The sequence below is a fragment of the Equus asinus genome, chromosome 26 (genome assembly GCF_041296235.1).
Source record: "Equus asinus isolate D_3611 breed Donkey chromosome 26, EquAss-T2T_v2, whole genome shotgun sequence".
Lineage (NCBI taxonomy): Eukaryota > Metazoa > Chordata > Mammalia > Perissodactyla > Equidae > Equus > Equus asinus.
The window spans coordinates 33,400,681-33,419,587 of record NC_091815.1 but is presented as its reverse complement, the minus strand read 5'-3'; the positions used below and the strand labels follow the sequence as shown (position 1 = coordinate 33,419,587).

Here is an 18,907-nt window from a genome sequence, read left to right as displayed (position 1 = left end):
CATGGCTTGATGAAGGGTATGTAGATCTGTGCCCAGGGAACCCCAGGCCACCAAAGTGGAGCATGCAAAGTTAACCGCTATGCCACCGGTCTGGCCCCATGGTTTTAGGTTTTCTTAGGCCTAGTCTATGTCACTTGTGGCCTTACTCCAATAGTGTGTCACTCTGGAGATCTCGAGCATGGCCACTCCACCTTGGCAGGCCATGGACCCAAACCCGTCTCCCCCAGAACTGCGTGCGTCATGAGACCTCTGCTCAGCTCCTTGGCCTCCCTTACTGCTTTCTGATGAGTCCCCTGGCGGTTATGCAAGGACAACGAGCAACTTAGGAGTGGACAAATGCCTTGATGGAAGATTCCATGTAGATTTGGGGGCTCAAGGCCCCTTCTGGGAATTTTTACCCAGCTGTCTGGTCCAAGCCCTGTGAACTCAGCCCAGTGGGGGACTGCACTGTGCATCTGTTCCCCCACGCTAAATTGGCAGATATCCTCAAGGAAAAGGCCAGGGTGAGTGTGAAGTTCTCCTGAGTGCTCTGCTTTTCTTAAGGATCACCCCCCAATGCCTTTCATGAGTTGTGTTTATATATTTTGTCCAGTCTTTATATAACTGGTCTGTGTCAGGCTAGTCTGAAATGGGCTATTCTCCCTAGCCAATCCCAGAAGTCCAGTTGCAATATCCGGGATATCAATGAGTATACTAATTAGAGGTCTTAAGTTCTGTTCTACTCCCTGTTTCTTCCAGGACCAGTTTTTGTTTATCTTGCTGTCTCTTGTTGCAGGATTTTTTTCAAACTCCTGTGACCTTTGGTTTGGTATGCTTCTAAGGACTCAAACAGCATACCAGAATCCTCATGGATGTCAGGCAGATTTAACTGACAGACTGCCTCTAGGTTTTCAGGCCAAGTTTGCCTTTAGGCTGAGAAACTTCCAGAAGATGAAAGCATTTCGGTCTTGTATTTGCCTAGGCAGCCAATGCCCGGCTCCCGGACGTGCTGAGCGCTGAAACAGGACCACTGTTCTGTGTAGCCTGCCTCGGGCCCCCAGCCTCCTTACGCCTGGAGCTGCAGTCTGCAGCCTCTGGGGCTCTGCAAGGCTGACTGGCTTCCTTCCCAAATGGTCACCAGACTGAAGACTTCTCACCATCGTCTGATTTAATCTTCTGTCCAGAAATGTGTTGAAACCCCAACTGCTGATGGAACAACTTCTGTTTCTTGCTTGTTATTCCTCTGCCATCATTAGGAGTAAACTCCACAGTGAGCTGGAGGCCATTTCCACCCTGGCCCTGTGCGGACTTTCTGCTCTCCCCAGTCGTCTTATCCTTCTACCTTGCTCTCACATTTCATTTCCTCAGCCTTCTTCCTGTTCCCCAACTCAAGACACCAGCGTCCCTTCCACACATTCGGAGCTGCCGCTTCCACTGAGTGGTCTAGCGCCTACAGCTTCACCCTCCCACCAAGACAGGGGCATGAACAGCCCCACACAGGCATGTGCAGGAGAGGTAAGAAAAGGAGGAAGAGACACCAAGGGCATCAAAGACCCTTAGGGAGGACTTCGCATCTACCCCATTTCAGACAGCTCCGGTGTACGGGGGAGGCCCCAGGCTTAGGTCAGAAAGCTCAAGTTTAGGCATGCGGTGGAACTCACACCAAAGCAGGGCCATCAAAAGTCAGGTGACAGCCTCCTGGGGAAGATATTAAGAGCAGTGAAGAAGAAACCAAGGTGCCCATTATCAACATGAAATTAATTTTATTTTTAAATCCAAGGAACCAGAACAAATGAGACTCCTACCCTTGGCTGGCAAACTTAGGTGGCGGCCAAGGTTGTGGGAGAGGCTGACAGCAGGGGGTGGGTAGGAACACGTCCAAATAAAACAGATGCCCTCTTCACTCTGGTGCAGCCTCCATCAAATACCCGTTCTCTGGAGCAAGGTACCCGTCGCCTCCCTCAGACTCCATGTACATGTCTCGGCCGTCGTTGCCCAGACCCTCCAGCCCGTTGTCCTGGCCACCCCCACCTCCACCTCGGGCCTCATCCCTGCCCCGTTCACCACCCCGCTCCCCCCGCTTGTGCTCGCGATCCCGGTCTCGGTCACGGTCCCGGCGCCGCTCCCGCTCACTCCGGTGGCTCCGACGTCGTTCCCGGTCACGATCCCGGCCCTTTTCCTCTGGACCGTCAGGGCCATCAGGACCCAGCTCCCCAGGAGGCCCGTCATCAGGAGGCGCATCACCAGCCTCAGAGGGCTCCGCCATGTCGCCACCTCCTCCACCACCACGCAGCTCCTCCTTGCGCTCCCGCTCACGTCGTGCCCGCTCACGGCTCCGGCTGCTTCGCCGCTTCCGTTCCCGGTCCTTGTCCTTACTGCGTTCCCTGGAGCGCCGCCGCTCATCCTTGTCGCGACTCCTGGAGCGCCGCCGCCGGTCCCGAGAGCGGGAGCGTCGCCGTTCTCGCTCCTTGTCTCGCTCGCGGCTCCGCTCTCTGCGCTCCCGCTCGCGGTCCCGGTCCCGGTCCCTGTGGGGAAGCGGGGAGGGGCCGGGCCTGGATAAGGTGGGCAGAGGTTTGTGGCAGGGCTCCCCCCACACGACCGCCCCGTCCCAGGAAACTGGCTGCCCAATCTTACCTCTCATCGTAGCGGGACGTATCATCACGGCCCGAATGCCGGATATTCACATCGGCCCCACCTCTCCTGGTACCACCTAGGCCACCTCCTGGGGGCGGGGACAGGTGAACAGAGGGTCAGTCTGGGCAGGGCACTGAAGGAAGGAAGATGAGGGGCATCCAAGAGCAAAGAGACGGACACCAACCACTTCTGTTGGTGTCTGTGGGGCCAAGGGCCATGAGGACATTTTGGGTGCACTCTTTCAACATGACAACCGGGCTTTACAGAGAATAGGTAACCTCCCCACATGCGAGCTGGGAAACAGCTGTAATCAGACTCCAAAGCTCACGTTCTTAGCCACTACGCGTGACACACAGCCTCCTCACAGACCCTCCTTTCGAGACATCCTTGTCCTCACACAAACCCAAAAGCACACAGATCTAAAGGAAAACATGACCTGCTTCAAAGCCTTCAAGGGATTCATGCTGCCTGAAGTCCCAACTCCTCCTCAAGGGGCCCCCAGAGCCCACGAGGGCTGGCCCCGGCCCTTCAAACCAAGCGCCCCCAGCTCTTTCCATTCTAGGCATTTTCCAATCTCCTCACGCTCTCCATCTCCTTCCTGCCCCAGTTTTTTGGATCATTCATCTCTTCCCCTGGCATCTCATCTTCCTCATCTAGTTAACTGCTACTCACCATCGACACGCTAGCTCCAACATCACTTCCTCAGCATGCCTGCCCTGACTTACCGGATTAAGCCGGTCTCCACTATACACTTTACACACCACATACATTTCCTTCCCAGAACTTCAAGTGGAGTTTCAAATTATCCCTGTGTGTGAGCTGATGAACACCTGCCTCTCCCAGCAGACTGTGATGCACCAAGGAAGTCGGGGCTCTGCTCACTGTGACCAGCATGTGGTACAGCATCCATGATATAAAGGTCTATGTGCAGCAGTCAAACGACTGAACACCCCAAGGACAGTCTCCTTCAAATGGGGAAACAAACTCAGTCACTTGCCCACGGTGACTCGGCAAGGAAGGTGCAGAGCTGGGACAGGACTCCCAGCTGACTCCAGAACCTGTCCCCTCGTGCTCTCTTCTGTCCTCCCTCCCTAGAAGAAAGCTTCAGAGAGGCAGGCTGGAGCTCCATATAATGAGCTTTAGCAATGAGAGAGAGAAAAAAAACAGGCTGCTTGGCTATCAGAGACATTCAAATAGGGCCAGGCAACTGATGAGGCACCTGGAATGTCCCAGGTATGTGACAGAATAGCCCAGTGTTTTCGATTTTCAGGTCACAACCCAGCAGTGAATCACATCATCCATCTGTAGGTTGCCGTCAATATACTAAGAAAGGAAAGAAAGCAGCAGAATACAAAATACTAATATGTACTGCCTGTAGAAAGGTAATTACTGTTTCCTAAAACTTGTGTGGCTTATATGTATTTCTGCACGCAAGCTAGGTCAAGATGTACCAGCTATCACTATCAGAAAGTCTGAATGCCAATCAAACTACAAGATTCTGGAAATAAAAACAGGAAATAGCAGGCTGAAGAACTCATTCCATCCCAGGGAAACCAGACAGCAATATAAGAATCTGTCTACTAAGTTCAGAGACTCAGCAGGTAAGTGTGTGGTCTACCCAGCACAGGCAAGCCAAGAGTGAGAACAGCGGGCTGAGAGGCAGGACTAAGAGCAGAGGGCACTGGACCCGCCTGGGATGCCTGCCCAGGGAAGACCCTCTTCTCTGAGAACTGTCACTCGCCCTCGCAGGAGTCGGTCTTCAACAGGTGTGTGCGGACGGCAGGAGCTCAGCCCCAGGCCTAGGCCCAGGCCCAATGCTGAGCCACTCAGATCTGCCCACCTCGAAACGCAGAGACTTATCCAGGATTGGGTGGCAAGCGGGGAGTTGTGGAACACCACACAGGGCCAGTGCAGGGAGACAGAGCAGACCAGTCTGCACAGACAGCGCACAAGGTGGAAGGGAGCTGCAGAGATGCCAGAGGTGGCTCCTGACAGCTTTAAGATCCAGCTACCAGGCCCATCAGCATCACAAGTCTCTGGGCTCCAAATGACATCCGGATCCTGTACGACAAGGCCGTTTATACTTTAGGAAGCTCGAACACCCTTCTGATACCTGCAACCAAACTGACCTTGACTGGGACGGTGAATGATGATTAGAGACAGACAGTGAGGGGGACTAACGTAGGAGGCTCTGAGGGCAAAGGCTGTCTATGTATGTCTTGCTCTTGCCTACAAGCCTGGTACACAGCTGGTGATCAAACAGACCTCCAATGGAATGAGCAAGAGCAAAGTGTAAGCAGAGGAGAGGGAGACACTTACAAGACCCACCACACGCCTCCAGCCAAGCGGGGCATCTGAGGCACTGACTAGTGAACTCTGAGGTTACTCCCACTTTCCACAATGAGAAAAATGAAGCAGGAAAAGGGGAACCCATCAGCTAGTAAGTACAAGCCAGCGTTCGATCCCGGACTGGCCTCTTCAGGCCAGTGCTCCTGCTCCTATGCGGTAACTCAGAAGAAGACAGACACCAGGAATATGATGGTGATGACAAGATGAGCTGGAGAGGCGGAGGGAGTGAGCAGCTGGCTAATGGGGAGAGAAGACAGAAAGCAGCAAAGGGTGTAGAAGAAACAGCTAAGGATGAAGCCGCCAAGCACAGACCCCCAGGGCCCGACCCAGGCAGGGTGTGCTCACCAAGCCGCCGGGGCCTCCAGCCCTTCACAGTTCGGCCCCTCTCCACGTCCACCAGGACTCTCCTGCCGTCAATCTTCTTGCCATCTGCGTGCTTGTAAGCGGCTGCAACAGACGTGGGGAGGGGGGAGGGGGAGGAGTCCCCAGAGGGTCCTCTAGTCAGGACAGGGCCCAGCTCTGCAGGATCCCCACGCCCACGTCCCCATCAGTGCACTCACACACGCGCGCGCACACGCCCACTAGACAGCCAGGCAACTGACAGCCAGACCAACCCAGGGAGGGGCCTGCTCCATCTCAACACCTGCTTCCTTATCGCCCCCAATCACTGTTGGGGGGGCAAGACCACTCCCAACCCCCATCCCCTGGGGCTTCCAGGCCCTTGCTACACCCGTTTGATAGAGCAGCCCCCTCCCGCCAAGGCGGCCAAAGTCGCTGCAAAGAAACTGGAGGTTAACTTAAGGCTGGACTCTGCTGTGGGGGAGGGCTCCTCCACAACCCCAGGCATGCACCCTAAAACATCATGCTGGGGGAGGAGGCCCAACTGGGCCCCTCCGCACCCCAGTTCACACCAGTTTTCTTTTTCTGTTTTTTGGGGGGGCAGGGTGAGCGTGGCAGGAACAGACATCAGAACAGAAAATGAACCAGAGGGGATGGGAGACATCTTCAGGAGATGGCAGGGAGCAGAAGGGCAGGGTATGGGGCTCCCAGGGGGCCTGGAGCGGCCCCCGACAGCAGGTGGGAGAGAGGGAAAGTGGAGGGAGGCCTGGGAGACGTGCGGTGCTACTGAAAATGCCTGCCTTACCTGAGATGACTGACTGCCACCCAGCCCCAGCCCCTAGCCCGTCTCTCCCTCCACACCCCCAGCGCAACACAGGCCGGGAGCCCACCCCAGCCTGAGCGTGGGGAAGGGGGAGGAGTAGAGGGGGAGATGCGGGCAGAAGCGCGTTCCTGCTCTTGGGCAGGGCACAGCGAAGGGCAGGCCCAATCCCCTGGCCTGTCTCACACGGGGCTGTGGGGAAGGCCCAAAAAGTCCCTGTTTCCCACCCCCAGCCCTGGCCTAGGGGGTTGTCGTCGACCAACCACAATACCCTGCCCCGCCCCAGCCCACTCCCCACCCAAATAACAACCAGAGGAAGAGAAAAAGGTGCCATTTACCGATGCCGGCCTTGCGGGTGTCCAAACCGAGCGGGAATGGGGGGGCTCGGCAACTCCTGGGGGCCTGGCGAGGAGGCGGGCTTCCCGGGGGGGGACACGGGACCGCTTACCTGGAGCCCCCAAGCTTACCTGAGCACGCGCACAGACCCCACACCCACCACCGTAAGGTCAGCTAATGCTACAGGGAGGGGAAATGGGGGGGTCCTAGGGAGCCCCAGACAGGGAGAGGAACCACATCTCCTGCACCACCTGGAGACAGGCAGAGGAAGTGGTGGACCCCAAAGAAACCTCACGGAGGCCTTGAAAAAGGGGGAGACAAGAATCAACATTAAGTCTGGGAGCTGGAAAGCCCTGGGACTGCCTTGTTTGAATTTGAAAAGAAGGCTGGGGAGGCCTTAGCAAACCTGTCGGCCCTCACCTTTCCCCAGTAAAGTCCACGCTAACCTAGGCACACGCCCCACCCCCTCTCAGTACAGACAGTGACTTTTCCACCTCGACCTCCACGCTCCCTCCCACCATCTGCTTCAGCCAAAGGCTGGCACACAAGGTGACAGCCTCGGGGGTCCAGGAGATGGAGTGCTGCCCATGATCAGAGGAGGGGCCACTTGGCCCCTGAACCCAGAGGAGGGTAGTGGGGAAAGGAATTTTAAGGACCGGGAACACAGTCAAGCAAAGGAACCCTGCTCTGGTTCAGTGTCCCAAACCCCAAAAGATGCCCAACCCGGGAGTAACAGCAAAGAAAACATGTGACGTGTGTACTTCTAGGCTTCTCTCTCTCTCCCTCTCTTAGGTCTCTAGACAGTGGAAGGGTCTTCAGTAAATTCTACAACACCTTCAGCAGTTTGCAGCCTGTCACTTGATCCCTCCCACATCCCAATTCCCAATTCCATGCACTCTGGAGAGCGGCTGGCACCACAGCCCCTCAGGAGGCCTCGACCGTGATAAGGCAGACGGAAAGGGGGGCAGAGCACCCCGAATCTAGCGACCAAAAAAGATTCTCCAGGGTCACCAGTGACAGCCCCACAGAAGGCACGGGGGCAGGTGAGCGAAGGGTGAAGGGTTCCACATGGAGCCCTGGCCCTAGCGCACCCCATCTTCAGTATTCCCGCCACCTTGCCGCTGACATCATGAAGACAGGTAAGTCGGGGTCTGGGTGGAGCCCAACTGGAGAGGCCAGCTGCCTTTCCCATCAGGGTTCCTCCCTCTCCTCCTGGGATCAGTAAGATCATCAGAGAGCATATGGATCGGAGGGCAGGAGGGACAAAGGGCACCCAAACAAGGAAAGGGTCCTGGGTGCGGGGAGACTGAGGGGTGACTGGGGGCGGGAGGAGGGACACCTCGCTGCTCCTGAGCTGCCTGGCTAAGCTGGGCTGGTGTGCGGTGCTGAGTGATCTTACCCATGATACAAACCCTTATACCAACCATACACTGAGGTGTTGTAAGGGGAGCGTAAGCATCAGCTGCAAGCCAGCTGCGTGGTGGCTGCAGTGACAATAAGAACAGTCAATTAATACGGCGGCCCCTGGACACGCCGCAGCCCTGCCCGCCCCCACCCACCCATCCCTGCCCATGTGAACGCCGCCGCAGCCTCAAAGGGGGCTTTGGAGATAGGGGGGCAGGCGCTGAACACGCCTACCAGCCCACTGCCTGCTGAGGAACAGGGTGGGGCGCCAGGGGTGGGGAGGTGGAGGGTCGGGTGGCCCAGCCCCAGCTCTGCTGGGAGTAAGAGAGGGCAGGTTCAAAAGCCAGTCCTCATTCCAACCTGGCCGCCCCCAACTCCGGTGGGGGGAATGGGGAGAGGCTCCCCAAAAATCCGACCCCTCCCCCACCTCCAGTGGCCCCAGCCCCCACCCAGTTCCCTCCTTGCCCCTAAGGTTCAACGTGTGACACTTACCTCCCCGGGTTCACACACACACACACGTTGTAGGGGATTTTGGTTTTTGTTTTTTAAAAAACACGTATATAAAAAAAAAAAAGATATATCAGAAACAGAGGGAGGAGGAGAAGAGACATGGCTAATGTCAGGTTTGGCAGGGTGGGGGTGGGGACAGCCGCCGGGAGGGGCTGGGGCGCAGAGAGGAGGGTCAGCAGGCAGGGCTCCGGCGGGTACTCACAGTGCATGTCTCGCTCGTGCTCGTACTCGATGAAGGCGTAACCCCGGGGCTTTCCTGACCGCTTACTGTAGACCATGTGTATCTGGGGGCAGCGGGCAGAGGTTAGCTCTAAGACTCAGAAATGCCACCCCGTCCATCACACAGCCTGTGTGCCAGGCCCCGTGCTGGGTGATGCCAGCGACACATGGCCTCCGACCCTCGTTGTGCCCTTCAAGAGCCCAGAGTGACTGATGCTCAAATGGCAGTGGTCTTAGCAGTTTATGTGCTTGATGACCTCGCTACTGCCCAGAGCATTTAACTAGCTTTTAAATCAAATGAAGCAATCTCAGTTAACATAAAGCCTTGCCCTCAAAGAGGAGTCAGCGTTTGTTTTCTGTAAGGGCCAGCAGCAGACGCTTTCAGCTCTGAGGGCCACACAGTGTCTGTCGCAACTACCTGACGCTGCCTTACAAAAAGACAGTGCTAAACAAATGGGCCTGGCCGGATACCAACAAAACTTTATTGACAAACAGGAAGTTTTCGGTCTGCCAACCCCTGCTCTAAAAATAAATCAACAACGAGCAATCACTGCTTCTTACTTTTATTTCTGCTACCCAAAGCCTGCTGCATGGAAGTGGAGTCAGGACGTAAAGCCAGGCCATGGACTCTGAAATGACGCGATTCGTCCTCAAGGCTGGGAGTCAGCCTTCCTTCTGCCTACCCGCACCCCCGATCCACATACCCCCTGCCACACCCACTCACTCTTTTGATGGGTCCGTACACTTCAAACTCTCTCCGGAGTTTAGATTCTGTTGTGTCATAGTTCTACAAGGAGACAGATATGAAGTTAAGTGGGAGAAGTGAGCCATCCCAAAGCCCTCAGAACATTCCCGGGACCTAGCCTATTGTCCTGTGTCCCACACTCAAGCTCTCCACAGCCCAGGGTTCCAGACTCCTCTGAGGCTCCGGGGAAGGGGAGCTGGGGACTCACCACTCTAGCCACAAAGAGAGTCTTGAAGGCATCACCCTGAGCATTGGGATCATTGTGAGGGTCCCCTGTGCAGGAAGAAGAGAATTTGTAAGTAGGTGTCCATAGTCTCATGCAGCCAAACAGACACAGACAGGCAAGCAGATGCCCATTAGAAGAAAACTGTTGCTGACCTGGTGACCTTGAGCATACCCTCTCTGAGCTCTGGTTCCCTGAAGCACAGTGGCCTCTATCTGAGTGACCCATTTAGGCAGAGTTGGCAAGAGGGGATAAGGCTGACTTTAAGGCAACAGGACGGGGGCTGGCCCAACTGCCATTTCAGACCTACATATCCTACGACCTTGGTCCCTCCAGGTGTGAGTGATCAGCTAGGCATCTCTGGAGAGGCAGCCTCGTCCCTGGGTATGCTGAGCTTCCTCCCTCAACTGCAGGGCCACACTGCCCCCCACTGGCATGGCCTGCAACAACAGCCCGCAGGGAAAGCTGAGATCAAACCCTGAGGCTGGGAGCAGGGGCCAAGCCCTGCTTTCTTTCCTCTGCCCCATGGCCTCAGGGAGGAACCCAGGGCTGGTGCTGGAGCTGGCCAGCGGCTGATCAGATTCTTACTCCCAGCCTTACTATCACAAGGCCACTGAGGAGTAACTACCTCCAGAGAAAGGAGCCAGAATCTATTACAAAACCAATTCTGTGGGTGATTCTGATGGGTCCAGCCTGGGAAGCAGTCCTTGTCACCAAGTGTGGTGGCCTCAGCACACACCACGGCCCTTGTCTCCTACCAGGCCCCAAAGGCATCCTGCCCATTGCACCGCAGAGGCAGCTTCTCTACAATACAGTGTAACCCTCAGGAGGACTTGCCACATTCCGGGAGAATATAAGAAAGCTAATATTAATAATTTACAGAATGCATAATTAGGCCCCCCACACACACTGCGCTGGACGCTGAGAATTATTCACCACTGTTTTGCAAATGGAAAGAAAGCCAAGCCTCAAGGCACGGAAGAGGGGAGGTGTCAGAGGAGCAGAGGCCAAGCTGGGCTTTGCCTCCCAGCCCAAGGTCTCAGCCCAGGTGGTCCGACTACCACATTCCCACACTAAACCCCCAGGCACCAGCTTCTCAGGAAGATAGTCTGGGTGTTGCAAGAAGCCAGAGACAAAGTCACAGATCCATTTCCTGTGAGAGGGTTTGGCTGCAAATAAATGAAGATCAAGATGACTTTAGGGAATTTCTTAAAAAGCAGAAGACTAAGCCCAAATTTAAGGGAATAACTAATTAAGGGAATCTAATAAGAAATTAAGGGGAGACCCGGAGGTGTCACAGCAGCAACAGGAAACATGCCTCGCCGACACCAGGCAGCGGGCGGTCTAACAGTACTGCAGGACACTGCAGCCTCCAGAGAAGGCCCACGACTGCCGCCTGGGGCACTGCATGAAGCGCAAACAGCGGAGAGCGGAGCTTCCAGCCAGGCGGCCCGGAGCGGCCCAGCAAGTCAAAGGGGAAGCCACCTCAGGCACGCTGCATGAGTCTCTGTGGCTCTTGCCCCCTAGAGGCCCAGCAGTGTGACAAGTTAAAAGCTGGTGCAGTCAACCCAACAGTACCTACGTATCTGAAGAAAGAACACATCAGCTGAAAGAGGGTGGCAGAGAACCCAAGTCAGTCAGCACTTCACCAGTGAGCACACACACTCCGCCACCACACTCCATCCTGCCCCCGGGAAGTCCTTGGTTACAGGGATCATCTAGGTGGCAGCCCAGAGCAGGAGCTCAAAGGACTGCACTGTGGCGCTGGGAAACCTCACTGGGCTTTTAGGGGGTGGAGAAAACATGTCAGAACTCTCTCTGGGTAAGCAGACTCGGCCTTGACACACCTCCATTTTCTTCCTGTTAAAAACGGGAGTAGCGCCCCACACCCCACTTGGGAGCTGTGAGAAGCCAGTAACACGAAGGACAGCAAGTACTCGGCAAACGGCGCGGCCCTGAACGGCAGCTGTGAAGTGTGACAAGGCACAGCAAGCTTCCGCAGCTCGAGGCTCTCAGGCACAGGAGCACTACTGCACTCGACCCAGTCCTTCCTTCCTTGTTTTCATTACGGAGAAGCTCAAACACTTCAAGAGGTAGAGACAGCACGACGAAGCCCTGTGAACCAGCTACAACTATCAAGGCGCGGCCATCTGTTTCATACCCACCCCCACCCCACCAGAGTATTCTAAATCAAACCCCAGATGCACCATTTTAGTCTCCAACAGACAAGGACTTTTAAAAAACTAGAACCCGTTATTACACCTTAAAAGTTAACATTAATTCCTTAGCCTCACCAAGACCCAGTGTCCAAAAGTCCTCAATTGTTTCAAAACTAGATTTTTATAGTTAGCTCATTTATTTTATTTTGAGAAAGATTAGTCCTGAGCTAACTGCTGCCAATCCTTCTCTTTTTGCCGAGGAAGACTGGCCCTGAGCTAACATCCATGCCCATCTTCCTCTACTTTATACGTGGGATGCCTGCCGCAGCATGGATTTTGCCAAGCAGCGCCATGTCCACACCCGGGATCCAAACCCGTGAACCCCGGGCCACCGAAGCAGAGCATGCGCACTTAACCGCTGCGCGACCGGGCCGGCCCCTATAGTTAGCTCATTTAAATCAGGATCCAAACAAGCTCCACACTTATCATTTGGTTGATGTGTCTTTCAACTCTTTAATACACACGGTCCACTCCCTGCCGTCCTTTTGTCTTTGTCCTATGTTGAGAAACTGCGTCACAAATCTGTCCTACACGATTTCCCACACTTCGAATTTGGCTGATTGCATCCTCACGGTGTTTAACGTGCCAGAATCCCATTTTTAAAGTGTGGAAAACAACATCCAAGGGGAGCAGTGACTTATCCAAGGTGACACGGCTGTAAGTGGCAGAGGCAGGATTAACACTCAGGTGGGTCAGACCACAAGGCCTGTGCCCTAGCAACAGAGCTGAAGGAGTTCCCAAGTTAAGTGCTACCAAGAATTTCGTGTGCCAGGTCCTACAGGAGCTGGGGCCACGGTGCTGAGGAAATCCCACCCAAACCTGCCCTCTCAGAGCAAGCGTGACCCTCCCACGTAGAGATGGGTATTTACCAGCAAATCCCCCCTGCAGACCGAAGCGATCACCCCACAGAACTCAGGGCTCTCAGCGTACAAGGGGACTTGACCTGAGCAAGCAAGTCAGGAAAGGCCTCCCTGAGGAGTGACAGCTGCACAGAGATCCAAAGGGCCGTTACTCATAAACCAAGGTACCATCAGAAACTGGGGGATCAGCCTGGGCAAAGGCCCAATGACAGGAGACCATCCGGAAAGGATGAGGCATGAGAAGAGGTCAGTGTGGCAAAGGCCGGAGGGGAAGGGAGCACAGTGCATGACGAGTCTGGAACAGCGGGCAGGGAAGGGACTCTGGGCTTTATGCTGAGAGCAAAAGGAAGCTGTTAACACAGAAAGGTACTTAGAAAAGACCCACAGGACTTGGCAGAGACAGAGAATCAGCGACAGGCTGGGGAAAGGGCAAAAAAGAAAGGTAATGTTAAACAAACTGGATGGCAACAACTGAGGTCACAGCTTGCAAAGCAGGATGGCCACGTCCCAAGGAAGGAAACACCCAAAGGACATCAGACCCAGGCGGGGGGGGCTTGACTGCGGTTTGGACACGAGTCTCAGATGCCTTCGAGGAGTTGGAGACAAGACAGGAAGGCAGCTGAGGTGAAAAGTCAGGGCTCAAGAGTGTGCTCAGCTAGATGCCCCGGATTCAGGCGTCAGGCATCTGCACAAGCAGTCCGGGAAAATGCGCCACTCCGGGAATAAGGTTCAGAGTGAAGTGATTCACCCCAGCCTTTTGGGGGTAGGAGGAAAAGCCAAGTCTTCCGACTCCAAGGCCCCCGCTCTAACAAGAAAGGGCCAGCTGAGGCTGACAGGAGACCATCTTGTGAAGTCTGGTTAATGGCTACAGCATACCTGTCCTGCACTCCAATTCCTCCTGTACCTGGAAGGGATGGAACATCCCCAGCCAAAGGGCCAGGGAGCTAAGGCGGAGCCAGAAGCGCCTCACTAACCCGGACCTCACTGCCTCAGCCTGTGAGACCCGGCCGGGCTTTGGTGGCCCCTCCGAGTGCACCGCCCTGCAGGACGCAGCCTGAGGCTCCAGGCTTCCCTTCTACCCACTCCTACTCTGCGTCCTCCTGCTTAATGCCAAACACAGCACTTGGCAAACAGTGGGGGCTAAAAAAGTGAACTAACAACCTCACTTTCCCAAAATAGGATTCTGAGGTTGAGGGAAAGAAATGCAGGAGAGTTTGAAGGAAAAGACAGGTGAGAGGAGGAAGGAGAGACTTACACATTTTTAGCTCTGTCTCCACCTCCTGCTGTCGCCGCTCAATTTTTTCCCGTCTCTGTCAGGAGAAAGGTGGACAAGTGAATGCAGACAGAAGCCCTGATGCCAGGGAACATCCTGGAGAAAGAGGTAAAAAAGACTCGGAGGCAGGAGGCAAAAAATACATACCTTCCTCTCCATGCGTTCCTCCCGGGTTTCTGCTCGAGTTGGGGGAGGAGCATCTCGAGGATCCTGGGAACAGAGAGAGAGGTGACAGCGTAGGAGGGACTGGGGGAAATGGCAAGGGACACCCATCCCGTAAATAATAGGCACCTCAGCCATGCATCCCCCGACCCCAACCCCCCACACAAGCAAACAAACATGGACAGCTCCGCCACCAGCAGAGGCAGGGGAGTGGTGCAGATCAAAGTGTGGTCCTGGGACCGATGCTATGTGAAAACTGTTACTGGTCTGTGACAAGAAAAGCAAAGAAATCAGGACTAAGTGTTCACAAACTTGTACAACATCTGACAGTTTTTATACCCACTGAATTCAATAACAGAAATTCAATCTTTTTTTTTTTTTTTTGAGGAAGATTAGCCCTGAGCTAACATCTGCCAATCCTCATCTTTTTGCTGAGGAAGACTGGCCCTGAGCTAAGATCCACGCCCATCTTCCTCTACTTTATATGTGGGATACTGCCACAGCATGGCTTGCCAAGCAGTGCCATGTCCACACCCGGGATCCGAACCAGCAAACCCCGGGCCACCAAAGCAGAGCGTGCACACTTAACCGCTGTACCACCGGGTCAGCCCCAAAGAAATTCAATCTTTTAACTTTACAGTTTTTCTTTAAAAATACTAGGAAAATAAAATGACTTCTTTTGTGTTTACCAAAGGCACAATCTACACCAGCTTTGTCCTTTATCACAGAGAGGAATCGGGATCAGGCCTGAGGCAAAAGCAGCTGAGAGCGCAGGGCTCAGAGGCAAACAAGCGAATGCTCTCTGAGGGCCGTCCGTCCTGGAACGTCTCACCAGCTGCTCCCGCAGCAGTAACTGGCCCATGACCACGTTGTCACGGAGTGCCACCGGCCTGCAGCCGCTAAATTAGTTTAATGGTTCACTGAGGAAGGCAAATCCCACTAAAGGGCCAATCTTCTGTTCTCTCTGCTACTCCTGCTCCGTGACTCCCTCCACCTCCAGGCCACAACTTCCCTCTCCTGGCTGCTGGCTGTGGGCCAGCATTTCCCAGGTGGGCTCGGAGGCACCTTAGGAGATGAATGCTGTTCTCACAATTTCACGGATGAAAAAACTGAGGCCCTGGAGCCTAACTCGTGTATTCGTGTTTACCCTGCAGGAGCAGAGCAGAAATTCTCAAGCCGATGGTCTTAAGCACCCCCTCACACGGTGCTAATCCTTCATGAACATCACAAAAACAGTAAATACAGTAATGCACGTGGGCATCTGCTGACTGACTGGGGCCAGGCCCCGCAACACTAATTTTGCAGTTAATTCCCCATCAATGTTATGAGGAAAACTCTACCATCCCCTGCTAAAGATGAAGAAATCGACGCACTAAGAGTATACACCACCTGCCCAAGGTCACGCAGCTGATCAACGGCAAGCGCCAAGGACTACCTGACTCCAGAGCCCGCCTGCATTCCCAACTGCTAGTTACTGAGTTTTCACAAAAACCCTATAAGGCATGTTTTGTCAATCCCATTTAAGACAAGAAAACTGAGAATCACAAAGAGTACGTCACCTGCCTAAATCACACTGCTAGAAAACAGCCAGAGGCTAGACTCCCAAATCAAGCCCCCCGGCCCGTAAAACCCAAACCCTTCCAAGTCTGCGTAGGGAACTCACCTCAAACTCTCGGATGTAGGGCGCAATGCCACAGTAAGGTTGATTGTGGTGTTTTTCATGGGGCAGCTTCTCCAGGGGTGGCAGGTACGGGATGGGGTCACGGGGGGCAAAGAGGGCCAGAAGGTTGGGCGGCAGGAACTGGGTCATCTTGCCAAGTCTGGGAGCAGAAGCAAGACAGCCGTGGGTGAGGCTGGGCGGGGAGAGAGGAAGGCCCTGTCATTCCTTGACTCCCAAGAAAAGAGGGAAACAGGGCTCAGAGGGATCCTATGTCACGGGGGAAAGGAGCAGACCCGAATGAGAAAGCAAGTTCTCGGGGAGGGCTGTGCGAGGGTGGGGCAAGGCCGGTAAGGGAAACAAAGATGGAAAAAGGGTTTCTGAGCAAAGTCTGAGTCCTGCGCAAGGAACTGTGGGGCGAGAGGTTCCCTGGGGGCTGGTGGGGCAATCAAGGGCCCTTACGAGGGACATCCAGAGCAGGGGCGGCTGGAGGTCCCAGACTTTGGGGAACAGGTTAGAAGGCAAGGGTCGCAGTAAGTCTCCGAACAACGGGAGAGGGTCATAAGCAACAAACCCCTCAAGCCAGGGGCTTGTGGGTAACAGACCTAGGCCCCCAGAGGCGAAAGGAATTGTGGGTAAGGGTCCAGGACGCCGCGGAAACGAAGGAAAAAAAAAAGGCAACACACCGCAAGGGCCTGTGGGTAAGGGACCGCGGGGGAGTTGCGGGAAGAGGGCCTGAATGCCCAGGGGACTCGGGGTAAGGGATGCAGAAAGGCGCTGTGGCGGCGGCGCGGGAAGGGGGCCCGGCCGCGGGGAAGGGACTGGGGCCCACCGCGGGGGCTTGTGGGTAGCGGCCCCGCACCCGGTAAGGCCACTCAGTCACACTCACCCGCCGCGCGGCGCCCTCCTCGGCCTGGCGACGGTCCGAGGGCTCGCAGCGGCTGCGGCGGCCCCTCAGCAGCAAGGACTCGTACTCTGGCTTAGACTCCGGTGGCGTCTGCGCCCGTCCGCCTCCGTCTCCCACCTAGCGCGCGAACCAGGCCGCTGCTCACGAGCCCGCGCGGCCTCGGCTCGCGACAGGGGCAAGGGGTGGAACCGGCCTCAAATCCCTCCGCCGTCGGCACTGCGCACGCGCCGCGCGAGTCGAGGCCAACCCACACACAGGGACCTGGCGCCGCCGCGGACACTGCGCAGGCGCGAGGTCACTACCCCCGCCTTCGGGCACCTTAAACTCTGCCGCGGCAGGCTAGAGGCAGCAGTGCGCACGCGCGTTCCTCACCAAGCGTTCCCCCTCCGCCTCGCGCTCGGGCCTCCAACCGCCTCTGTCCGCGAGACTCTTCTCGATGCTCCGCCCCTTTCCCTAACACACTTCCCGGATCTTCCGCGCATGCGTGTTTCGTTGTGCGCTGTGATATACCCTTCCGCCGCTGGCAAAGAGTCCCTCCGTGAATAGTGTGATTACGTAGGTGTCTAACGTGTTAAATCTACAGCTATTCAGCGAACGCACTGTTTGGGTTCTGGGGATGTAGCACGTGACTAAAGTAAAATCTTTTCTTTTTTGGAGCTCACATTGTACTGGGGGAGACAAGGCATTTAAAAGGATAAATATAATTTAGGATAGTGGTCTGCACAGTAGAGGAAAATAAGGCAGAATAAGAGGATGGAGGGTGAGAGCGGGGTACTTTACAAAGGTGGAGGAGGAGGGCGGAGCTGGCCCCGTGGCCGAGTGGTTAAGTTCGCGCGTTCTAGCGGCCCAGGGTTTCGCAGGTTCGAATCCTGGGCACGGACGTGGCACTGCTCATCATGCCATGTTCAGGCGGTGTCACACATAGCCCACAGCTAGAAGGACCCACAACTAAAAATACACTATGTACTATGTACCAGGGGGCTTTGGGAGAAGAAGGAAAAATAAAATCTTAAAAAAGAAAAAGGAAAGGAAGATGATGAAACGCTCTGCTGAAGAGGTGACATTTGAACAGAGGCCTGATGGAAGAGAGATCCGGGCAGGGTTAACAGCAAGTGCAAAGGGCCTGTTTTAGGACGGATGACAGGAACCCCATGTTGGCCCTGAGATCAGAGTCAGCAGCCCTGTTAGTTAGGGCTCTGCAGACCTATCAGGAGTTAAGTATTGTATTTTAAGTTTTTCGGATAGATCCACTTGCCTGTTTAATAATTACAGAAATTATTACAAAATGTAAATGACTAATTTCACGTTTCAAGAAACGTGGTATAAAAGCACGTACTTTAAAAAATATTTGGACATATTTGCTTTGTTTATGTACACGTGGGAACTCCACTATTTTTTGGAGCTTTTCTGTAATTCTAAAATTCTTTCAAAATACAAAGTTTAAAGGAAATAAACAAAGCTAAACCTGCCTTCATAATGTGTTGTTTTGTTGTTGTTGTTTTTGGGAGGAAGATTGGCCCTGAGCTAACATCTGTGCCAGTCTTCCTCTATCTTGTATGTGGGATGTCGCCACAGCGGGGCTTGATGAGTGGTGCATAGGTCCGCGCCCAAGATGGGGGCCACGAACCCCAAGCCAGGGAAGTAGAGGACTAAACTTAGCCACAATGCCACGGGGCTGGCTCCCACGCAGGTTTTATATAATACGCAGTATATGCACCGTATTACTGGGGTTCGCTGGTTGGGATCCCAGGTACCGACCTAGGACTGCTCATCAAGCCACACTATGGCAGCATCCCACATACAAAATAGAGGAAGATGGGCACAGATGTTAGCGACAATCTTCTTCAAGCAAAAAGAGGAAGATTAGCAGTAGATGTTAGCTCAGGGCCAATCTTCCTCACACACACAAAAAGTTAAGCATGGACTTATCCTACAACCCAGAAAACCCACTCTTAGCTACTTATTCAAGAGACCTGAAAACTTATGTTCACACAAAAGCGTGTACATGGATTTTTATAGCATCTTTATTTGTAACCGCCAAAAATGAAATGTAATTCAAATGTCTCTCATATACAGTGAATGTATAAACAAATGGGCGTACATCAGGCTTTGGAACAGCACTGAGTGTTAAGAAGGAAAGAACCATTAACACACACAACAGGAGTGAATCTTCAGTGCATTATGCTAAGCAGAGGAGGCAGATTCAAAAGGCTACATATTGCATGATTTCATTTATTTGACATTCTGGAAAAAGCAAAACTACAGGGATGG

The 18,907-nt window shown here is 54.3% G+C and overlaps 1 protein-coding gene across 4 annotated transcripts; it reads right to left on the bottom strand.

Moving 5' to 3' along the window:
- Nucleotides 1-1,722: 1,722 nt before the first annotated feature.
- SNRNP70 (small nuclear ribonucleoprotein U1 subunit 70) lies at nucleotides 1,723-17,091 on the bottom strand. Of its 4 annotated transcripts, none has more exons than XM_014852271.3 (10): nucleotides 16,619-17,091; nucleotides 15,736-15,892; nucleotides 14,058-14,120; nucleotides 13,893-13,947; nucleotides 9,544-9,608; nucleotides 9,315-9,377; nucleotides 8,574-8,655; nucleotides 5,308-5,409; nucleotides 2,614-2,701; nucleotides 1,723-2,504 (listed from the first exon to the last, which is right to left on the bottom strand). In XM_014852271.3, the coding sequence occupies exons 2-10, from the start codon at nucleotides 15,880-15,882 to the stop codon at nucleotides 1,880-1,882; spliced, it is 1,290 nt and encodes a 429-aa protein (XP_014707757.1). In that variant the 5' UTR covers nucleotides 15,883-15,892; nucleotides 16,619-17,091; the 3' UTR covers nucleotides 1,723-1,879. The 4 variants fall into 4 exon arrangements, with proteins under 4 accessions (XP_014707757.1, XP_014707755.1, XP_070355614.1 ...); XM_014852269.3 differs by having other exon boundaries at nucleotides 1,723-2,531; nucleotides 16,619-16,910; XM_070499513.1 differs by having other exon boundaries at nucleotides 15,736-15,925; nucleotides 16,619-16,854.
- Nucleotides 17,092-18,907: the final 1,816 nt, after the last annotated feature.